This window comes from Corapipo altera, unplaced genomic scaffold (genome assembly GCF_003945725.1).
Source record: "Corapipo altera isolate COAL_440 unplaced genomic scaffold, ASM394572v1 22, whole genome shotgun sequence".
NCBI classification, from domain to species: domain Eukaryota; kingdom Metazoa; phylum Chordata; class Aves; order Passeriformes; family Pipridae; genus Corapipo; species Corapipo altera.
The window spans coordinates 8,664,149-8,687,273 of record NW_020884886.1 but is presented as its reverse complement, the minus strand read 5'-3'; the positions used below and the strand labels follow the sequence as shown (position 1 = coordinate 8,687,273).

Below are 23,125 nucleotides of genomic sequence, written 5' to 3'. Positions count from 1 at the left end.
GAATTTGTTTTAGCTTCTCTTGCTATAAAATGCTGTATTTTAGGAACTTTCTGTTGTCATGCCTAGGCTTTGGTGAAAATTAAAATAAACATTTGACAGTACTGTTTTGGGGTTTTTTGCTCCTTTTTTTTTGGTGCAGTACCTCTCTCCCTTCTAGGACAACAGCACAAAACCCAGTTTCTGGTTGCAGGTACAAATCTGCAGGTTCTCTGTCTTGTTTTGCTTAAAATCTTAGGGTGGTAGTCCTTGGTTACTTAAAACACTGTCATTCCTGTGGGAATTGCTCTCCTCTTTGAGAGAATGCTTATTTATTAATTGATGAAATGTTGTCTCTACCTTGTACTTTTCACTTCAAAATGTTCATGTTTTGTTCTCTGTGTAGATGCCTCTCAACCTTACTAATGCAGTGGCAACGGCAAGACAACTCTTGGCTTACACTGTTGAAGCAGCAAATTTTTCTGATAAGATGGATGTTATTTTTGTGGCTGAAATGATAGAGAAATTTGGAAGATTTGCTGAAAAATATAAAGAGGTAACTGGATAATTTGCCATCACTTTAAAGATAATCATAGTGTTTGTCCTTAAGTGTTCTGAGCAGTGAAACCTTCCCAACACTAGATGCAGGCACTGAGTTAGTGGATTATCAGATTCTATTGCATGTTTTTGTTTGTTTAGTAGGTCCCTGAAGTTGCTGACCCATGGTCACAGACTTTGCATTCGCGCTGAGATGATCCAGCATTCACTGGACCTGTAATGTGAGTAACACCTCTGGTCAGCACTGGAGCAGGGAGATAGGTACAGTAAGTCTGTTTTTATTTAATATGGAGTGGGTCACACAGGTTTTCATTGGTATCCTCTTATTTAAAAATACAAATAATGAAAGCCTCAGAGATCCTCTCAATAATGAATAAAACAAGACTTATCTTCTCCCCTTCCACCATGGTAGGCTGTCTTTATTCAATATTGAGCTTTATCTCTAAGGTTTTCAATACTCTTCTATCTTGCAGGATATAAAATAAGACATTAAAATAAAATCTTAGAGAATGCTCATTGCTGGGGAGAAAAATACAAGTAGTGGAATAGTCCCACGAATGGGTAGGAACTCTCTGTTTCACTGCTGAACAGAGGTTTTATTGATCTCACTGTACAGTGCATGTTGGGAAGTTGGAGACTACAATGCCTCAATATTGAACTTGTTCAAAAAAATAAAAGGCAAATTTTACCCGTCCACCCCTCAGCAAACCATAAATGCTGTTTCTACATCCTTTGCAGAACTCCTTGGAGAATTTTCAAGCTAAATCTCCTTTTTACAATCAGAGCTTGGATTTTTTTTTTTTGCATATTTTGGAATTACACACAGAGGTCATTAAATGGCTGCTTTTTTTACCTAGTCTAAAATAGAAACATGTTTTAGATTACTGCATGATTTACTACATTAAAAGGATATTTGTTTCTCAACTGTGATTTATTGTCTGTAGAGTGACATAATCTGGCATTACTCTGCCATGTCTGAAGGTAATGGATAATATGAAAAAATAGGTTAAATTCATAGGTAGTTTCAGTCTTAGTGTTTCTTTTTATCTCGGTTGGATTTGAAGCCAACCTTTGATTTGCTGGTATATTCAAGGAACACGAGTGCAGTTTCATGTAATAATTGCAGTAGCTATTAATGAGACTAATTTCTTATAAGTGTATTACTCCACAAACTTGTTCTTGACACCATTATTCATACCTATTTACTTACACCATCTTATTGTTAGTTCCTTAGTTTGTGTTACAGTGGCTATTCTGAAATATTAGTACTATGAACTATAGAAAGGTTAATTTATTAGCTCTTTAATATCAGAAGAAACAAGACAAATGTTCAGAAAGTTCTTATCAAAGTGTCTTGTTAGAATACAGTTGGAAAAAATTGTGCATACCTTGATAACCAGGAGAAAGAATAGTGTGTAATATACTTTAAAAGTGTCAAACAACTTCAGTTCTTCAAGTTCAGGATCCTTATACTGATAATTTATTGTAAAATGACCATTTGTTGATGTGTAAAACTTGCTACCTCTTTTCAAGTAGTAATAAGTTATAATAAGGACCTTCAATTAATTTAACTTTGATTTGTTCTTGAGAATATAATGAAAACAGCTACAGCCTGCAAATTTTACTTGAGACTCTGTGTTAGTTGTTGAAAATTTTTACTGATTATAATTTCTATCCCTCAGAGAGACAGTTCTAAAAGTAGTTAATATTTTTTATATTCCAATTCTGACCTTTATTTTTAAAGATTAAAAAAAAAATACCCCAAACTACTGTGTTCTCTCCTTTTTAGTAATACTCTGAAAAGAAATTGGGAAGCCTGGATGGTAGAGGATATGTCTTCCTCACCCTACCCTGTCTCTCTTCAAGCAGAAAATTCCAGTCCCTAAATTTAGCAACTATAAATTGTGTTTCAATCAATTTAACTAGAAAATACACTTACCTTTGCTTTGTGGTCCAGTATTTATCGCTGCTCCTTAAATGTTTTGAAAATCCAGTGTAGGTCAATGTTGTCAATGTGGGTGCTCGTTAATTTTGGCAGAGTTGTGGTGTCAATAAATGAGTTCCCTTTATAGTTTGTATTTGTTTGTTGTACAGAAGGCAGGGCGAGGGCTGTGAACATAAACTTAAAAGTATGTAATTCATGGTTTGAAAGCAGTACTGCTACTTAGAGGTATTTACTGTTGGTCTTGTATATACCTGTGACCTAAAACAGGTCATGCAAAATAAAAGACAAGCAAGAAAGCAATCAAAAAAAGTTAGACCTGCTGAAAGAAAGTGAAACAGGAGCGTTCCGTGCTAATTTTTGCCTGTATTACTCTTACTCTCTTCAATCATACATGCAAACTGTATTATTGTTAATTTGAAGTTTATTTTAGGTTTTAAAGTTGGTTGTAAATAGACCTTTAAACAATTAGTACAGTTGAACATGGAGTATTTCTCTCTTTGCTTTTAATGAAATATCTGTATTTATCATTTTTTTCTAAGTAAAATATAAACAGACAAATTACATTGGCATAACTTTTTTTTTGCTGGAGGTAAATGTCTGAGTCAAAGTATTTCAGTATCTCAGGATGACAAGAGGTGATTAAAACAGGAACAACCAGTTTCCTTTTGCTTTTTGTGCTGTCAAGTCGCTTTGTGTTTTCTGATAGTGATCCTACTAGATGAACACTTTCAAAGCTATAAAAGAGTCTTATTTCTCTTCTGTGTTAGCTTGGTGATGTGATGGTGGACATAGCCAGTAACATTATGTTAGCTGACGAACGTGTTCTGTGGATGGCACAAAGGGAAGCCAAAGCTTGTACCAGAATTGTACAGTGTTTACAGAAAATTGCTATGTATCGGCTTGCAAACGGAGCTCAAGTTTATTCTACTGTAAGTATGAATTTATTTATTTAGGAGACAGTTTTCTTGCTCTTGAGTTTGAATAGTTTTTTATTTTTCTTAATGTGGGTGTTTTCTGAAATGTCTACTATTCCTGTAGGGAGAAGAGCAATACTCTGAGCAGATTTATCCCTGCCAGATAAGCAGGAAAGGTCTTCATGCCAGGGTTTTTGTGAAGGCAGAGAATTCCTTTATATATTATCCTTTCTGTGGTGTGTGAAATTATTTTATGTTTGATTTTTGTCATCACAGTATTCTCCAAATATTGCTCTTGAGGCCTATGTAATAAAGGCTGCTGGCTTCACTGGGATGACGTGCACCGTATTTCAGAAAGTGGCTACATCAGACCGTACAGGACTCAGTGATTATGGGAGAAGAGATCCTGATGGAAATCTAGATAAACAATTAAGCTTTAAGTGCAACGTTTCAAATACACTGTCAAGTCTGGCGTTAAAGGTCAGATACTCTTTGTTTCCCTACAAACTTCGTAATAATACCTTATGTATAAATATTTGGAGAGCAAGTTTATAATTATTAATTTTAATGTTAAATTAGCATTTTTATGTAATCCAGAATGACTGTGACAGGAGTTAAAGGGACAAGGGATATTAGAGTTTGATTATAAAGTAGGTTTTTTAATGGACACAGCTTTTAATAAATAGGTGTTGTTTTCTATTGAAAGGTATACAAAGTTCTTAAGTTGAAGGATCCTTTCAGACCTTTTCATAAGGATGGAAACTTGAAACACGCCCTAATTCATAATAATATGTCTTTATTTTCCTGTATTTTCACCTTCATTACATATTAAACAGATATTACCAGTCTCCTTAAATATCTGAAATGCTCTGCTCAGAGTGATACTGTAATAAGTGTGAAACAGAAAACAGACCTGAAAGGTTAATTTTGTGTTTGTGTGTGCATATAGTGTGTACACATGCACACACACACACGTGTATATATCTCTATATGTGGGTGTGTATAAAACGGAAAAACTTCCTCGTATTCCATAAAAGTATTTTTTTGGTTACATTTGCCAACTTAGCAGTTTGGTTTTATCACTTAATTTGCTTTAACGTCACTGCAGGGTGTACATTAGAAATTATACTTATGTAATTGTGTGAAATTATGTGCATTCTTCTCTACCCAAGTGTAATTTATATACAAGCTAAATGCTGTTTGTATACAGCATTCCTGTATATTCTGTTTTGAATAGTACTAGTGCCCAATTACAGCATTTCTGTCTGTATACTTGCCTTGGTTGCTGCTTCTAGTTGCCGATAGTCAAATCTTGTAATACTTTACTGAAACCGACTTCAACTTTACTCTCTCTAAAAAGTAAGGCAATTGCAGAATCTTAACTTTTTTTTCTTTTTTAAATTTTTTAAGACTTTAATAACTTGATTAAGCTATTTTATCCTAGATTACTTGGAAACACTGTCTAATAGGTTTGTCACAATACACAGTCTGCTAAATGCATTCATCTCTGACACAGTTCAGTTAGGGGAGTTGCTAATTTAGTCTTTATAAAGAGTTTCACTTTCTCTTTAGAACTTTAAAAATCTGTTTATTTCTAGAACACAATTGTAGAGGCTTCTATCCAGTTGCCAGCTTCCCTTTTCACCCAAAAACAAAAAAGAGAAATCAGACCAGCAGATGAATCTGTCTACAAGCTTCAGCTTATTGCATTTCGCAATGGAAAGCTTTTTCCAGCAACAGGAAATTCGACAAATCTGGCTGATGATGGGAAACGTCGCACAGTTGTAACTCCAGTTATTCTCACCAAGATAGGTTTGTTTTTATTATTACTTTTTCATGATCTTTAAGAAACATTTTTGACTCCCTTGTTTTGACTAGTGTGTATCTAATAAAAGGTTTTAGCATCTAACGCCTTACATGTTGAGAAATTTATGTGCACATACATTTCCTTTGCAACAGATGGTTTAAACCTGGCCAGTCACCACGTCCCTATCAATGTGACGCTGCGGCGCATTGCACATGGAGCAGATGCTGTTGCAGCTCAGTGGGACTTCGATCTACTGAACGGACAAGGGGGATGGAAATCTGATGGTTGTCACATCCTTCTGTCTGACGAAAATATTACTACCATTCAGTGCTACTCCCTCAGCAACTATGCCGTCTTAATGGTATGACACTTAGAATTGCTTTTCTTTCTGGAACTTAAAAATGCTTCAAGATGCAATTCTGTTTGAGTTTTTCTTGTGTTAAAGAGAACAAGCATTCCCACATTATATTTCACGTAAAACTAGACGTAATAAATAAATCTTTAGTTTTTTCTTCTGTTGATGTAAATGTTGAGGTAAGGTGAGGCTTAAATGGAAATCTGTCCAAGTGGAATTAATTACTGAATATGCTAGACACAAAACTATTTTCATATGTGAAGTAATACATTATAGGAAGACATTTTAATGAGCTCTTTAATTAAATAGGCTTTTATGAACTTTAGTCTAGTAATGACAGGTTTTCTTCTACTGTTACCTTTATTTTAAATTGTATTCTCTGTGTTAGATTAAATTTGTTGACTTTATGTGCTGGCAGGACAGGAGTGTTTTCCCAGGTATTTTTTTTCTGTGATCAATAACCAAAGACAGCTATTTCATTGCAAATTAACTGTTCATTTGCTAGTATGTAGGTCTGTTACCAGAAGACATCAATTGAAATAAAAAAAAAATCAAAACACTTAGTAACTATCAAAAATATCTTTGAAATATTGCTTAAAACAAGTATCTAAACTCTAGTCTTAGCATATTGATATCAGTAAAATGGTTAACCGATTCTAAAATATGGTCATAGAAAAAGAAAAAGGAGGAAGACACCTTTTTTATTGCTCTTCAGTTGTGAAGACTGACTTCTTTGTTCTCAGAGCTCTTAATTTCAGAATCTGGCCTAAGCAGTTTCCCTTTTTACAGATGATGACTGCTACTCTGCTCAGCAGTAATCACCACAGATACTAAATGATAAAACATGATAAAAATGGTAGGCTGATTGGAAGCTGAATGAAATAGTAAGAGGTTTAGGAAATCGTTAACTTTAAATTTCTTATGGGTTTTGTTGTAGTTAATGTACTCTGTGTGGAATTACATATATATTTTTATGTAATCGTGTGGAAGAAAGAGGATTCCTCTATGATGATCAGTGGATGAGAAGGTGCTATTTTTCTTTAGCAACTCAAAGTTTCAAAAATCTGCCTTAAAAGAGAATTAAATGGTAGAATACCAAAAAGCTAAACATAAATAGAATTGATTTAAATGCCAAAGTTTTAAAAAATGCTCAAAGAGAGCAACTCTTCACTTTACCTCTGAGAGTACTGTTGTAAATTACTTTAAACTGTTACAATCCTAGAGTTCTCTTTTTTTGTATTTTTAAAATATATAATCCTTTCCTTAAATGTAACAGCATTCTTTAAAATGGAATTAAACTTCACTTCTATGTGTAGAATGCATATAAAGGGAGGTTATGGTTTGAATTGGTCACATTTCTGTTACCTGAAGAAACAAAAATGAAAAGGATGTTCAATCTGCTTCTGTAAAGACTATTTCTAAATTAGTACATGGTAAGATTGTATGAATATCTTTTTGTGAATTATAGTGAGAACTGTTGACAATCAGAAATCAAAAGTTAGAGAAAGGGGCAGTTGTCTTCTCTTTCTGCTGGTAGCTCCCATTGTATACTTGGTTGAAAGTGGTATTCCTTTAATATTTACTGTTTACCAAAATGTAGAGAATGGAGGGATGGAGGTAGGTGGAGGGGCACAAAGTAATAATACTTACCTGATATATGTTCCTTGGACACAGTTAATAGACTGCAGAAGCTCTGGATGTCTTAAGTGGCTGCTGAAAAAGGTTTTCATACTGCCTATCTATATATTAACCAAAAAGCTATAATAACCTTTTTCATTTGTAAACTCTCATCGTGTTGTGACAGTCTGGGTTCTGATCCCAGGCTCAGAGGAAGTTCTTTTGAGTTCAGTTTTAGAAGTTTGCTTCTTAATTCAGCAATTCTCATTAACGTGAAATACATGGACAGCAGTGGTAGAAGGAACCTGAACATGGTAGTCCATCATCCTGGCTGGATGGTGAATAACTTAACCAGAGTTATTTCACTCTCTTTTAGGCTACTTTACTTTAGTATGTATGTGTGTAGAAGAAAGCACATTGTAATGTATTGACCTGTCTTCATACATTTCAGTACATCATGTAAAGTCAGTAAACATCAGTAATGTAAAGGAAACATTACTGAGTGTCTAGTTGTCTGATCTAGTGATTTAGAGAGGTACAGTTGTAAAACTTTGTATTTATTTGGAAATTATCTTTACTACTGTTTAATAATAGAAGTGGTAAGCAGGAGATTCACCTGGAAACTCATTATTATAGGCTTCCAGCAAAGTTAAAAAAGCAGCAGTGGTGGTTGAGAAGAAACAAGAGTTCTGCTAGTTGAATATAAACTCCCTAATGTTCTTAATGTCATTTCTACTTTTATTTTACTGTCATTCTTTTTTACTGAATTTAGAATCAGTTTAGCTTAGAAATAGCATTGTTAGCTCCCCTCACTCCATTTAGTAGGTCTGATAAAGAATGTCAGTAATTGATAAAAATTCCACTGAGTTAGTGTATATTGGGTCAAGGCCTTTGCTAGCTCGGCAAAGCATATTGAGTTTTTCTCAGATGTTTTAGATTATTGTAGATCTTGTGATTTTTACCTCTTGTTCTTGAAATTTGCACCAGTATGTGCATGACATCATGCTACCTGACGCCAGTCTGGAAGCAGTAACCAGAATTGTCCTGCACTTTCAGTTCCCCGATTAATCACGGTCCAGATGTGACAAAATATTAGCTCGTGCTTGTAAGAGCAGCAAGTTCCCAGGGATCTCCAGCTGGATATCATCCAGGTCATGGGTAGTGTTGAAATCAGATGACACTGGCTGCCTGAGGCATAATATCTTATGATCTTTTTCCAAGTGCCAAAGAAAACGAAACACATAAGAATCAAACTGACAATCCGATGAAATTAGTTTGAAATGAGGTTGTTGAGTTAGTTAGGAATAACACGTTTATATTCTGATGAAAAAACAATTCAAGGAATGGTGAAGTGACCACTGACTCTAATTTAATTGTAAGCCTCAATTCAAAAACTCTTTTCCTGTCTATGAAATCAGATTACCTGTCTTAAGCTTAAAACTGGATTGTATATCACTGATTTTTCTCAAAACAAACTGAAACTTTCTCGTAATGTTTTACTGTTCTTTCTGAATGCCAAGTTTGTTCTCCTTTTCCCTAGCACACTTTTGAACTTTGCCAGCTTTAGAACTTTGAGTGACTAACTCAGAATTATAGGTGAGAGAATTTTATGTATCCACCCATTCTCAAAAATTATTTTTAATAGATTTTTCCACTGATCATAGCTAAGAAGAATTGCTTTATTTTGTGCTGGAAGGGACTGAAGGGGTTGTTTTGAGTCATCGTGTTGTCTGTGTATGTCCACCCCTGGAAGTTTCATAAATTGTAACTGCTTCCAAACAGAACTGTTTCTTCAGGAAATGAAATGTCACCTCAGAGTGAATTCAGAAAACTTAATTGATGCTATGGAGCTGTTGAATTCTTTGAGTAATCAACTATCTGTTCTGGTCAAACAGTAATCATAGAATAACAGTCTGGTAGGAACATCTGGTGCCCTTTGGTCCAGCTCAAAGTTTGACTACCTTTAAAGTCAAATCATACTGCTCTAGGTCATATTCATTCAAGCTTTCAGTATCTCCAAGGGCACAGTCTTTCTGGGCAGTATGTGACCACTTCAGAATTTTTTTCCTGTATCTAATCATAATTTTCCATGTTGCTGGTAATACTGTCTGTTGCCTTTCATCATTTCATGGTTCAGCTCCAAGAAGAGTTTGGCTCCGTTTTCGTTATAGCACCCCAGTAGGTAGTTCAATATAATAATGAGATTTCTCCCCTCTTCCATTCCTCCTTAAAGACTCAAGACATCTTCAGCCTCAGACATTTCAGCCTGCTGATCATCCTGGTGATCTGTTAGACTTGCTCCATCCAGTATGTCAGTGCCTTTCTTGTGCTGGGGAGCCTCAAATTGAGGAGAGTGCTGCACAGTGCTGAACAGAAGGGAATTATCAGCTCACCCATGTGCTGTCTTTGTGCTCACACAAGGGTGGCCTTAGCGGTGTCACCTGTAGCCTGACTTGGGGTCAGCTTTTGTCTACCAGTTCCTCAAGTGGTTCTTTGGTTGTTTTCTGATCGGTACAGTACCTAGCCGATATTTTTGTGTGCATGGGGTTATTTCATCCCAGATGCAGATCTTTTAATGTTTTCCTTTGCTAAATGTCATGATGTTTTATCAACCCGTTTCTCTGGCTCACCGACATCCCTCTGAGTATCCTCCACTCTGTTCAGTCCCCTCAGTCTATAGCATCATTCACAGAATTGCTGAGGTCACTTTCTGTAGTGTTCTTTGGGTTGTTGAAGAAGATAACCATAACTTAAACACACAGTTGTTCTACATGCTGTACACACAAGTATTTTAAGACGAAGAAAATGGTATGTGTCTAAGCTGCTTACGTCTTTGTAACTTCAAGCATATATGAAGTTTACTGCTGTAAGATTAGTGACTGTATTTATAAGAGTCAGCCAGAATAGCAGGTAATTGCAGAAGAAACCCAGGAACATCAAATAAATAATTGGATAGTCAAACTGGGGGGAGTGGGGAGGGAAGGAAGACATTTTATCTGGAAGGTTCCTGTTACTTTTTAATTTGTGTTTGCTTTGTCATTTCTCAACCCTCAAAAATAGTAAGATACAGTGGACTAATGTTATTTTTGGTTTTGTTGTCAGGACTTGACAGAAGCTGAATTATATACACAGCCAGCTGATCTTTTGCATCCAGTAACTTATGCCACTGCCGTGGTTTTGCTAATGTGTCTGTTGATGATCATGGTCAGTTACATATACCATCACAGGTATGAATCAAAATTACTAGACTAAAACAATTAGTTTTAACATGCTTAGGACTGACTAACTTTTCTTTTTGATTGGAGCATGATATAGTAATATGCATTTGTTCTTTCCCTATAAAAATTGTTGATGAAGACTAACAGTTAAGCAAATAGCTATTTCATCTTTCTTGAGTATGATAATTTAGCTCTCATAACCATGTCTTTCCTTTGATTTTTGGCTTTTCCTTCATGATGAAAGTAAAGACCATTCAAGAATGATGGTAGAATTTAACAAACTGTTCAGCCTTTTACATTTCTGTTGATGTGAAAGCTTGAAAGCCTAAAATTTTTAAATCAGGCCCAAAATAGATGTATAAAGCTGGTTAATAGGAGGGTGTTTTAATTTCCTGTGATAGAGACCAGAGATCATATTTGTTTACAAAGTATGTAGTAGTCAAACAATCATTAACAGTAATTATATGTCATTTATCATGTGTATCTTGCTGGTTTCTGAAAACCAGGAATGTCAGCTGTGTTTTATATTGTCTAATTTTTTTCTTTTAACAGTGTGATCAGGATCAGTGTAAAAAGCTGGCATATGCTAGTTAACCTAAGCTTTCATATTTTCCTGACATGTGTGATGTTTATTGGAGGCATAACTCAGACCAGGAATGCCAGCATTTGCCAAGCAGTAAGTAAACAGAAAAACACTCGAAAAAATCAGTTTCATGCTTCTGTATTTGCACCCCTTGCCTTCTACAGAACTTTAGTGCTGTATAGGCATTCATCAGAATGTAAAATTTAGACAAAAACTAATGTTTTGTTTTGGTTTTAGAATCATAGAATGGTTTGGGTTGGAAGGGACCTTAAAGTTATCTCGTCTAATGCCTCTGCAATAAGGAGGGACAACTTCAACTTGATCAGGTTGCTCAGAGCCCCAGTCCAACCTGACCTTCAATGGGGCATCTGCCACTTCTTTGGGCAACCTGTGCTTGTATTTTACCACCCACATTACTTCTATCTAATCTAATCTTTCAGTTTAAAGCCATTACCCATTGTCCTGTCACTACATGTCCTTGTAAAACATCCCTCTCCATCTCTCTTGTAGCCCAGTTTAGGCACTGGAAAGGTGCTATAAGGTCTTCTAGAGGCTGAACAACTCCAACTCTTTCTGTCTTCATAACAGAGTTAGAGATTCTCTTTTATTTTCAAGGAGTCGTGAAGATAAAACTAGTTCAGTACTGGAAAACCAGAAAAGCATTTCAGAAGTGCAGCAGAAATTTTTTTCCCAAAATGCTGTCACAATAAATAAGCTTTGTCTGTTATTTTTATTTTTGAGACTTACTTATTGTAAAACTATTTTATAGGCCTGTATGTGACCTTTACAAATCATGTGAAATCTGGTATTAAAGTACTTATTTCCATTTGCTCAGTATAACTGAAGGGAAGGGAGAGAGAAGTGTTTCAAGCCTGTGTGCTTTCTCTAAACAAACATCACTAGCTTTATTGAGACTTCTCTTTTTTAATGATTTGCTCTTCTGAGATTTGGCTGTCTCCAATTCAGTTGCAGTATTTTAGTATAATAGCAGTTGCTGCTTTGGAAAAATGTCAGTGGATTTTTTTCATGTTTTCTCTTTGCGTCCAGTGATTCAAAAAAAGTTTCTAATTGCTCACTGTAATATTCCATAGTGCTTTTTGTTTGAATTTACACTAGGGTTGACAGGTCAAAATGTTGCAATGAAAAATATCCCTGATCTTTCTCCTATGTACACGTACACGTGTACGCACACACACATACACACATACTTTTTTTCTTACGTTGGAGACATTAATCCTTCAGGAGCAATCCTGTGTTACAGATGGACTGTTTGAAAGTTGTGCTTTTACTGGTGATTGAAAATTGCAGTCATCAGGAACTAAAGTGTTACCTCTTCCATTCTGTTTTTGTGCTGTCATGACAGTGTTGCCCTATAAGTAAGGACAAACAGATTCTGCTGTGAAGCAGACTTTTTATTAATGTTTGGGCTGGTTAAATATCTAACACTTTCTCTATTTTTGCATTATATTAAAATCCCTGTCTCTATTTTGCCACCTGCTGCATACTTATCACAGTATTATTAGTTTGCTGTTCCCTTACTTGTTTCAATTTGAATAATACCTGTAACACAAGACACTTTAAAGTTAAGTCTTTTGTAAAATACAGTTTCCTAAAGTGTATGATTGATATGTAATCTGAAAAATTTTTGTTAGTAAAGTTCTTCCCTCATTAGTAAGTTATCCTTCCATTAGAAGCAGCAACAGCTGTGTAGCCATTCCAGATTGAGCTGATGCAAAAATGGGTTTGCACATCATATTTTACTTTTTTTGAAAACTACAATGATTTGACACTTAGAACAGTCATAAAATAAGAGATGTGGGTTTTTTCCATTATAGCGAGTTGTGTGTTTAATGGTTAATGTATTTACTCAGTAGAAAGGAAGTGTTTGGGAGTTAATTCTTTTTTTGTTGCTTGGTTTTGTTTTAAGGTTGGGATAATTCTCCATTATTCCACTCTTGCAACAGTACTGTGGTTGGGAGTGACATCTCGTAATATTTACAAGCAGGTAACCAAAAAGGCAAAAAGGTGTGAAGATCCTGATGAGCCACCTCCTCCACCCAGACCAATGCTGAGGTGAGCCTGTTGTTTGTTTTTGTGAGTCATTATTTCCCAGGTTGCTATGTTTATATTCTGAGCAGAAAATGTAACAGGTCACTGCTGTTTTGTTCTTTCCAGGTCAATAAAGTTCCTTCCAGATTTTTCTGTTCCTCAGCATTATATTAAGGAGGGTGAGCTGAAGGATTGTTGGTCTTTGTGTATTACAGATGCAAAGCTGTGTTGATGATATGTCAATTAAGAAATTGGTAGTGTTTCAGCATCACACTGAGGGTCTGATAGAGACTTTAAAAAGCAACACAACCCATTAAATTATCATAGAAGAAAGAATGTGCAGAACTGTATTATCACACAGTTAAAAAACACTGCAATTTCAGTAAATAAAGTTTAATATGTTTTCCAAAGATTGTTTCCAAATAATTTGAAAAACAGGGGTGTCACTTATTATCAAATGAAAATAGTGTTCTTGTGAAGCATTCCTCGTAGAATTTTTATTTCTGAAATCCCGGAGATGGGACAAACTAATTATAAAATTTACCTTGTGTGACATGTTCTTCATAGAAAATACTATAATACTTTGTTCGTGTTGCCTCCTGGGCCCGGGGATATTAATTAAAAACTGCTACGCTGAAACTCTCCACAAGGTGGCAGAAGTTGATTACCTTTGATTGGTTATAGACAAATATTTAAAGAGCTTGATTTTTGAAGTACAGAGACTGAAGAAAAATAGAAATGCTTTTCTGATTATCTTCAAGTAAAATTTGCAGTACTATATACAGCATATAGAAGTATTTAATTGGTAAGTTAGAAGGTAACTATTTATACCACTTCATTACTATATTTGCCTTCCTTAACTTTTATTCTTTTAAGAAGAAGTAAATTTGTTGTATTCACTGTATGTTCACCACCAGCTGTGCCTTCCAGCAGGATACTGAATAGTCTTTTTAACATCTGTTATGACTTTTTTTCCCCCTCATCCCTTATTATTTGTTTAGAAGTTCTTGCTTTGGAAAATGTTGCAATAAAATTACCAGTCTCACAGGCTCAGCTTTGCATAGACATAAACACAAACATGCAATTTCAGATCTGAACACCTCATGAGTGACAGTGGTGGCAACTCTGGAGACAAGTATCGGAACAGAACAAACATGCTTTAGATTTTTCAGACTTCCTCGGTGTACAACTTCTTGCAGATCAGGAATTTCCTCAGTTAGATAGATGTGTGATGTTTTTGCATGGAAGAGCCACAGAAAGTTATTTTTTTTTTTTGTTGTCTTCTAGACATATGTTCAAAATAAAATCACCTGTTGTGTAGTACCCATACTGCCACAAAAATCTGCTCCATCTGGCCAGCTTCTGATTACTGCATCGAGATACAGAATAAACCAATGTCAGAATTTAATCTTTGTAGGATTCAGCAACTAAATAATATGCTCAGTGTATCTCAATTTACAAGAAAGTTTTAATTTATTTCAGACTGTTGTGTGTCAAGTGATACAGGAGCAATTTCTGGTGAAATGTCCAGAACCATCAGAATAGGTCTCTCTTGTTGATAAAACAAACTGCTTACCCATATGTCACAGTAGTAGTTTTCACTTGTGTGTTCTGATCTGAATTTGGACTGGTTTGATGTAAGCTGCAGGACTGAGTGCCATTAATTGGAATGAATGTCAGTAATAACTGACCTACCACTAATGAATTCAGTGTGAATTCATAGAAATTGGAATGAAAAAATACTCCAACAACATATGTCCTTTGTCCTTGTGAAGGTGTATAGTTTTCATTAATACCCCCACAGGGTAGCAGGAGATGTATACTGTAAAATTACAGAGTCCATTAAAATTAAAAAAAAACCAACTTGCCATCCACCAAAGCCATCCACCCCAAAAAAATTCCAAGTAGTGTGAGTTCTTATGGCTCATTTTCCTAACAGCATATATTAGGCAAGTTCATCTCTAGAACACGAGGCATACCACTTACTATTTTCCTTTTAAGTTTTCATATTCTCTTCTAACAGTTTACAACTTCTGACTGTCAGCTTTTGCTTCTTCCTTCTAATGCTGTATACTTCTGTTCAGTGTCTGCAAGTGGGAGGTGGGAGTGAGCAGCTGTGAGGGAGAGGCAGCTTACAACAGGAGGAGAAAAAGTGTTGTGAGGAAGACTTAGAGAAGAATTGATATTGCCAAAGCCCAAAGCTTATTCACCTTATTTTCATAAAAAACTTGCATATTTCTCAAATTCTGGAAAGCTGTTATTTCTTTCATAGTAACTGCCATGAAGCAGACATTGATATACTGGATTTCCTTTTTAGGTTCTACCTTATTGGTGGAGGGATCCCTATCATAGTTTGTGGAATAACAGCTGCAGCAAACATCCGAAATTACGGCAGCAGACCTAATGCTCCTTAGTAAGTACCATATAACTGAGAATTCTGAAAAGATTTCATAGCTTTACTTTTCTCTCAATACTTGTTGCAATTAATTCTGATTCCTCCAGAAAATGTAGCACAGCCAAGATCATTTCAATGAACTGATAAAAGATAAGTGATTTGTGAGACGATGTTAATTTTAGTTCTTTGTTTTGTTTCTTTTACAGTTGCTGGATGACTTGGGAACCTAGCTTAGGAGCATTTTATGGACCAGCTAGCTTTATAATTTTCATAAACTGTATGTATTTTCTCAGCATATTTATACAACTAAAACGTCACCCTGAACGCAAATATGAACTTAAGGAACCCATTGAGGAACAGCAGCGTCTGGCCACCAACGAACACGGGGAACTGGCTCATCAGGATTCATTGTCAGTGTCACTGGTTTCCACATCTGCTTTGGAGAACGAGCACAGTTTTCAAGCACAGCTTCTGGGAGTCGGCCTTACTTTGGTTTTGTATGTCACACTGTGGATCTTTGGAGCTCTATCCGTTTCCCTGTATTATCCCATGGACCTGATCTTCAGCTGTTTTTTTGGGGCAACATGTTTATGCCTCAGTGCCTTTCTTATGGTACACCATTGCATTAACAGGGAAGATGTCAGGCACGCTTGGATAACAACTTGCTGCCCGGGAAGGAGTACGTATTCAGTGCAGGTAAATGTGCAGCCCTCCAGTTCCAGCGGAACCAACGGAGAGGCCCCAAAATGCACCAACAGTAGCGCAGAATCCTCATGCACAAATAAAAGTGCCTCAAGCCTAAAAAACTCGTCTCAAGGTTGTAAACTAACTAACTTACAAGCTGCAGCAGCTCAGTGCCACCCTACTTCTCTGCCGTTGAACACAGGTCCTCAGCTTGATAACAGTCTGACTGAACATTCAGTAGATAATGATATCAAAATGCATGTAGCTCCCTTAGAGGTACAGTTTCGGACAAACGGGCACCCGAGTCGGCATCACAAGAACAGAAGCAAGGGTCATCGTGCCAGCAGGCTTGCAGTATTGAGGGAATATGCATATGACGTTCCCACAAGTGTGGAAGGAAGTGTGCAAAATGGCTTACCCAAAACTCGACAAAGCAACAGTGAAGGGCACTCAAGGAGCCGAAGAGCCTATTTGGCGTATAGAGAACGCCAGTATAACCAGTCCCAACAAGACAGCAGTGATGCTTGCAGTACACTTCCAAAAAGTAGTAGGAATACTGAAAAAACAATAGCTACCAACAACAAAAAAGATATTCCAAGGAAACCAATAGTGGCTGAACTGGAAAACCAACAAAAATCTTATGGCTTAAATTTAGCCATTCAGAATGGACCACTTAAAAGCAGTGGACAGGACGGACCCTTGCTCACTGCAGACAGTACTGGTAACATTAGAACTGGGTTATGGAAACACGAAACTACTGTGTAGCGTTGTAATTCATTATGGGACAAGTCCATACAAACTGTGATTACACATTCCTGGAAGCTATTAACACTTTTAAGGACTGTTTACAAACTCTAGGTACTTTATGGAGGGAGGGAACAAAGATAATCTGCTGAGCAAAAGATTGTATGTGTTATTATCCTTCCTGTTCTTACAAAGATGAACTCTTGGTATTTTGTGAAAATTTTTTTGAAACATCGGTCTTGAGAGATGCAGAACACAACTTTGTACATTTTTATTTTTTACCTGTAACCCTGCAGATGTGTCCACAACACATTTCAAATTTGTATTTAAATGTATAATAAATAGTACTTTCCCAAGCAGCGAAAAGTTGGACTTATTTTTTGGGTTTTTTTAAATATTATTGCACTGAATGCCATCTTGATTTTACTAGTTCAGTATCTGAAAATTAGGAGCTTCAGTTACTAAAGAAAATGCTTGGTGTCTCAAACAGACAGTACAAATAGCTCAGTCACTTTCATAAGGCCTAGAATTTTCGTTGAAATGAAGAAACTGTGTTTTAAAGGGATTTTTTAGTATACAGGCAACTTGTTTTCTCCAAATCATTGTCTTGTACTTGCTGCATAAGTTAGTTATATTTTTAGATAGTTGTGACTTACTTTATTGCAATTGCACAGAATTTTAGCTTACTCAGTAATGTTTTTGAATAATAATCTGTTTTGCCCTCATAATTACCTGACTCATCTGGAGTTTTCTTAATTTTTTTTAATTGTTTGTATTTGAGAAGGTTATGAACAGTCTCAGACAACAGATGCTTATTTGCAAAGGTCATCAGTAAATACCAGTAAAAACACATTCTGTTGCAATAATGTGGGAGAGTAATAGTGCAGGTATTTTGTTAGGTGGTCATGGAATAACCTGGTAAGAATATGATAAGTATGCAAAATCAGAGTCTTCGAGTTCAGTGTCACCGTACAACCTGACTTGTGAGAGAGCATTTTGAGTTCAGAGTTCAATTTTCACTCCCTTGCAGAATAATCTCCAATACTACAGTGTCTGTATTTAAAAAAAACACAATGAAGTTTCAGTAGCAGAACTATGTAAATCAGATTATCAGTTTAAAAAGTATGTAAATTCCTGCAGAACAAATAGCTAATATTTTACAATAATGTACAATAATACAATTTATTACAACAATGCAAATTTTGAAAAATAAAAGTTAAGCTAATTTAAATTTAATTACAGTGTAATTAAAAATAAGAGTCAAGCTAAAAATACTTTATATAAAATGAAATCTAGAATAGCTTATTTATCAATTATGAGGGGTTTTATACTTTTCTATACTTGCCGACACCTCAATGTAAACAGGATCATATTTTGTGTCATCCTGCTGCTGTGACAAATTTGATGTTGCAGTTGCAGAGTAGTGCTCAGGGTTTTACCTGTTTCTGGTACTGATACCCATTTTTCTAAAACCACATGTATTAAATAAAAAAAATGTTTGTTAATGCATTCCCTGAGGTCACAGTTAACAGCACTCTGACATGATGCCTCTCTGCTCCCCTGTACATGTCACTTGTATTGCACACCGTGAGGCCGTCACAGTTGCTGGAGATCCTTGGCTCATCTGTTCCTTTTTAAATGCCTGGTTTAGCTCTGAACTTCAGAATTGTCCATCTGGCTGCAAACTCTAATGATTTTTCACGTATGCCTCATTGCAATCAACTCCTTTTTCCTACTGACACTTTTTTTTTCCTCACCTCAATCCCTATCCTTGGTAAAACCATCAAAAGTTTCTTAGCTATAAACCAGGGTGTGCTTATACCCTTCTTCTTCTAAACCTGGTGACGCTTTTCAAAGTCTGTTCTGCCACTATTATAAATGGGCAAATACACTCACTGTTATCAGGGTGACAACCAGCTTTAACTACTGCTGTTTCTAGTCTCTCCCTTTTTTTTTGTAGATAATACAAACTGCCCCACTTTGTGTTATCTGCTCTCCTTTAGGTATCTGATTAATGATTGTAGTTATTTTCTCATTGTTCCACAGAAGGGCAAAACTGTGTGGTGGGGGTTTTTTCCATTGGAATGATATAGGTGGTTTTTCATGCAAAGTTTAATTACAGCTCTGAAAAGAAGCTTGCTTTACACTATTTGGAAAGAATATATGAAAAATCCTGAAGATTTTCTGTTTCCAATTTCCTTAATAAGATACTACACTGAATAACTCCACTTTTTTTTTTTTTTAGTCTTATAACCTGCCTTCCACCTTTCTGTTACATAGGTTCTTTCAATTTAAGATTCTTCATGAGAAACACAACAGATAAGTGTATTGTGCAGTGTTTGTCTGCCTATATCAGAGAATAATGTCTTAATTTGTTATCATCTGAGCCAAAGCACTTCTTATATTAAAAGCAAATGTAGCTATGTTTATAGTGGTGAGTGAACCGAGCATGTTTATTAGTGCGATGATTTAAGAAATATTTCTACATTAATGACCCTATATGTACCAAGGCTAGTGATAGTTATTAGGTACTTAGAGAAGAGCTTATTCTTTATCACCTTATCAAAACAGGGCAAACTATCAAGCTATGCAGAAATATTACACATAGAATTAATTTTAAAGGCATTTTCAGGATCAGTTTCAAGAAAGACTAAACTAGTGTTCAATTCCAACAAAACCTGTGCAAAAGGTGGCAAGTGCTATAAGCAATGGGCAAGTGGATTCTAAAGGATAACTGATCTTGCTCTAAGTCCCTGTCATACCTTGTTCAGATAATAATCAATCTATGGCTGTTTTGACATTTTTCCATATTATATATGGATTATATTTTTCTAGCACTATAATTTTAAAGATAATATAAAGTAGGCTTAAATTATTTGTATTAGTGTAGACAACTGATTAAATATAATCTAAAAGTATCTGGGTTTGGGCTACAGACTATATCTGAAGAGCCCTCAATGATTAAATTGCTGCCAGTTGTGCAACATACAAATTCATCTCAGAGATGATTGCTGCTCTTGGCACATGCCCTTACACTCACTGTCTGCAATTCAGTTTTCATGACCTGCTGCACTTGGAATGGGATAGGATCAAGTTGCTGGGTTTGACTTCTAGATCCAAAAATGTATTTTTGCCACCAAGAGGAATGCCCCTACACCAAATAACAACCCACAAACAGCAATTACAAAGCATTCAGTTGTCTAAGATGCATTAGATACACTGCCAAATAGCTTTAAAATGTAAACACTTTATATATATTTGGATATTTGCTTAAATTATTTTATTTGGTAGTATCTTTAAGTTTCTTTTGTTGAGTGCTTATCCGTATGGTAACTGTAAGGCCGGATACAAGCTAAAATCTACTCTCTTGAAATCAGGAAAATAGAATAGCAATCAAAACTGAGTCATACGCTTGTCAAAATGTTCCTTAAAGAATTTTTAAATGGTAGCTACTCACAAGAAGGAAAAATAGAACCCAAATCCTAACAACATTGTCCTGTCACAGAGGTTTGTACAATGCATCCAAGACCAATTCAGACTATCAAACTGACTACTAGAGGCTACAGTAATTACCTGACTGGGTCCATACATTGCAAATTGTTTAACACAGTATTTGAGTACAGAGAATGTCAGACCTGTAGCTGTGCTCAGATACACTTAACTAGAACACCCAACAGTGACAAGTCTGAATTGGGTAACCAAGTAGCCAAGTACTTAAAATCCTATTCCATTTGTTGCTTAAAAATTGAGTTGTGGTAGCAGTACTATATTATACATAAGTATTTTTGTTATTTAATACATGTGGAAATGTAGGAAATACATGTAGGAAATAAAACTCACTTTTGGATTAGAGAGACACCTTTGAAAAAACTATCATGAGCAAAAAGATGTTTTCGAAAAGGACTTTTCACTTTCTTGATGAACATCTGCAAAGACGATTAGCACATGCAACAGTCATTGCTTGAATGTATGATTAAGACATGAAGGTACAGATATTTTACCTTTTACTGAATGAAGTGCTCTCTGTATCACTGTTTGCTCAGACGTAATGTGTTATTGGAACACCTTTGATGCTAATTATTTTAACTTTGTGTAGGTTAAGGAATATTTCAGGTGTTGGAAGAAACAGTTACTTTTTGCTAAGTTCTTTTGTTTTTGCTTAATTCCATTTTTACCAGTTCTCTGTTAACGCTGCTGCTTGCTGAAGCTGTTGATGAGTAGTATTGCTACTTTTTCACATCCCTGAGCAAAGTGAAGGATCAGTTTGCGTTGGTTTTGTTGGGTCACAATTTCTAGATGTTAGAGATTAATGGCATAGATATCTGTGAGAAATACGGTTCTTGTAGTTCAAGATTAACGTAAAATAATTTAAATGTGATTTTTTAATCCCTGTCTTCAAAAACGGGGTCTATTGTGTTGTAGGAGTTTGGTTTTAGTTTAAATTAGATTTATATACCTTCTCTGGTTCTAAGATTGGTTGAATATGCATATCTGGGGAGATGGAGGAGGAAATTGAGTGGTGGGATCTGTGAATACAGATGTACAATTTGTTTTATATGGAAGACTTAAATTTTGAAAACTCTTAGATTAGTAAGATTGTAAATATGACAAAGTTTTGCCTCTGTAATACTAGCCCACCAACACCACCTCACCACTGAAACTTGCCTCCGTACAAGCAGGTAGGAAATAGCCGTCCTTGGCTACAGGTGCTGAGGAAAGTGGCCTCTGTCTGATGTTCACTGATCAGCCATGTCTTAAAAAGCCCTTGCAGAGCTGGTGCTGCTGATCGGGCCTCTCTGCTGCCTGCAGTTGTGGCTCACTCATATATCATAGACCAAATCTTGAGTCAAAAGAAGGATGGCTCTACAAAGTTGCAAGATAGAAGCTGAACAGTCGGTGCAGAGATAGAGCTTGCTGACCTTCTCAAAGCGTGTCTCACAGCCAGCTGATTACATGTCCAATGTGACTTTAGTTTAAAAAATCCAAACAACCTTTAATCAGCAATTGCTAATGAGGAGGGAAGTTTTTGAAAATTAATCACAGTTAAATCCCCAAATATACAATTTGACTATACAAATTAAGTGCTTAGCTGAACATGGCGTTTTCTGAAGTCAGCACTTACTCAGTACAATAATACTTATAAATCTTACATTTTTTTGAGCTTTGTGGTGAAATAGATCAGGCAAGACTTAAGATACTAGGGAAATAAAATCGAGGAGAAATTTTTAGTTTCTATTCGATGAAGATACTTGAAATTTTGTACTTGATACTTAAATACTGAATATAGTAAAATGTTGATATACCTCTTCAAATGGGACATCACTGAAAAGCCTCAAATCCAATAGTTACGTGAATGAAAGTCTACTAAATGTTAAAATAACATAGATTAATCTTTAAGCATCTAGAGATTGTTTCAGAGACATACTTTTCATAAAATGAGTCTTGTTTTTTTTCTTTTGTATAAAGTTTTGTCTTCTAAGTAAATTTCATCTTTCACCTGGAGGAGGAAACTTCAGACCACTTGCAAAGGCTAAAAAGGGCCTGCTGTGTAGTCACTATGGGAATCTTGATAGGATGAACTGTTTCATATAATACATACCTGACATTTTCACTTTATTCACTTAAAGTTCTATTTGATGACTATGATCATTCTGTTTCTGTCAGCATCAAATGTTCCTCCTGCAACCTTGTTCTTCATCTGTTACCAGCTACAAATCAACACAGATTGTCTGCTGCAATCCTCAACATGCTTCTACATTGTGACACTGTGGAGCAGCTTTCTGAATTGTTTGCAGTAATTTCCCTTTAAATCACAATAAGTCAGTTGTTCCTATCAAGCATAGTCCAAATCTGAGCAGCAAAAATCTGCAGTATGCAGAGACTTAATTTCATCTATTAGGTGATGATGTTTCTATTGGATGCAACTGGTAAAGTAGAAACATGTAGGAAGGACAGTTTTCTTCCCAGTGGAGGAGGCATCCCTGGTAACATCTGGAGCTGCTGAGCAAGATATTTAAAATTAGAATAAATACTAGGATGTAGTGTGCATCTAATTGTTAACAGGCTTATCTCTAAAGGTGCCAGACGTGCAACTTCAACAGGCTCTTACAGGAGCTGTAATACATGAACTTGTCGATTCTGTTGACACATAGCACTTAACCGGATCAGGCTGCAGTAAATCTTCGGCTCTTATAGGCTGAAGATGTACTACTATTACAAATTTTCGAGTAAAACTGTACTTGAGTTTAATCACGGCTTTATAACTGCAAGGCAGAGTGTG

The 23,125-nt window shown here is 35.8% G+C and overlaps 1 protein-coding gene across 1 annotated transcript in view; it reads left to right on the top strand.

Annotated features, from left to right (window-relative positions):
- Positions 1–17,573, top strand: part of ADGRA3 (adhesion G protein-coupled receptor A3) — a 54,557-nt gene extending 36,984 nt beyond the window's left edge. Inside the window, exons 10-19 of the mRNA XM_027642916.1 lie at positions 383–532; positions 3,247–3,408; positions 3,670–3,873; positions 4,992–5,205; positions 5,353–5,561; positions 10,275–10,399; positions 10,943–11,066; positions 12,901–13,046; positions 15,340–15,435; positions 15,624–17,573. Coding sequence (XP_027498717.1) covers positions 383–532; positions 3,247–3,408; positions 3,670–3,873; positions 4,992–5,205; positions 5,353–5,561; positions 10,275–10,399; positions 10,943–11,066; positions 12,901–13,046; positions 15,340–15,435; positions 15,624–16,866 — 2,673 coding nt within the window. The 3' untranslated portion in view covers positions 16,867–17,573. The remainder of the gene's footprint in view (positions 1–382; positions 533–3,246; positions 3,409–3,669; positions 3,874–4,991; positions 5,206–5,352; positions 5,562–10,274; positions 10,400–10,942; positions 11,067–12,900; positions 13,047–15,339; positions 15,436–15,623) is intronic.
- Positions 17,574–23,125: the final 5,552 nt, after the last annotated feature.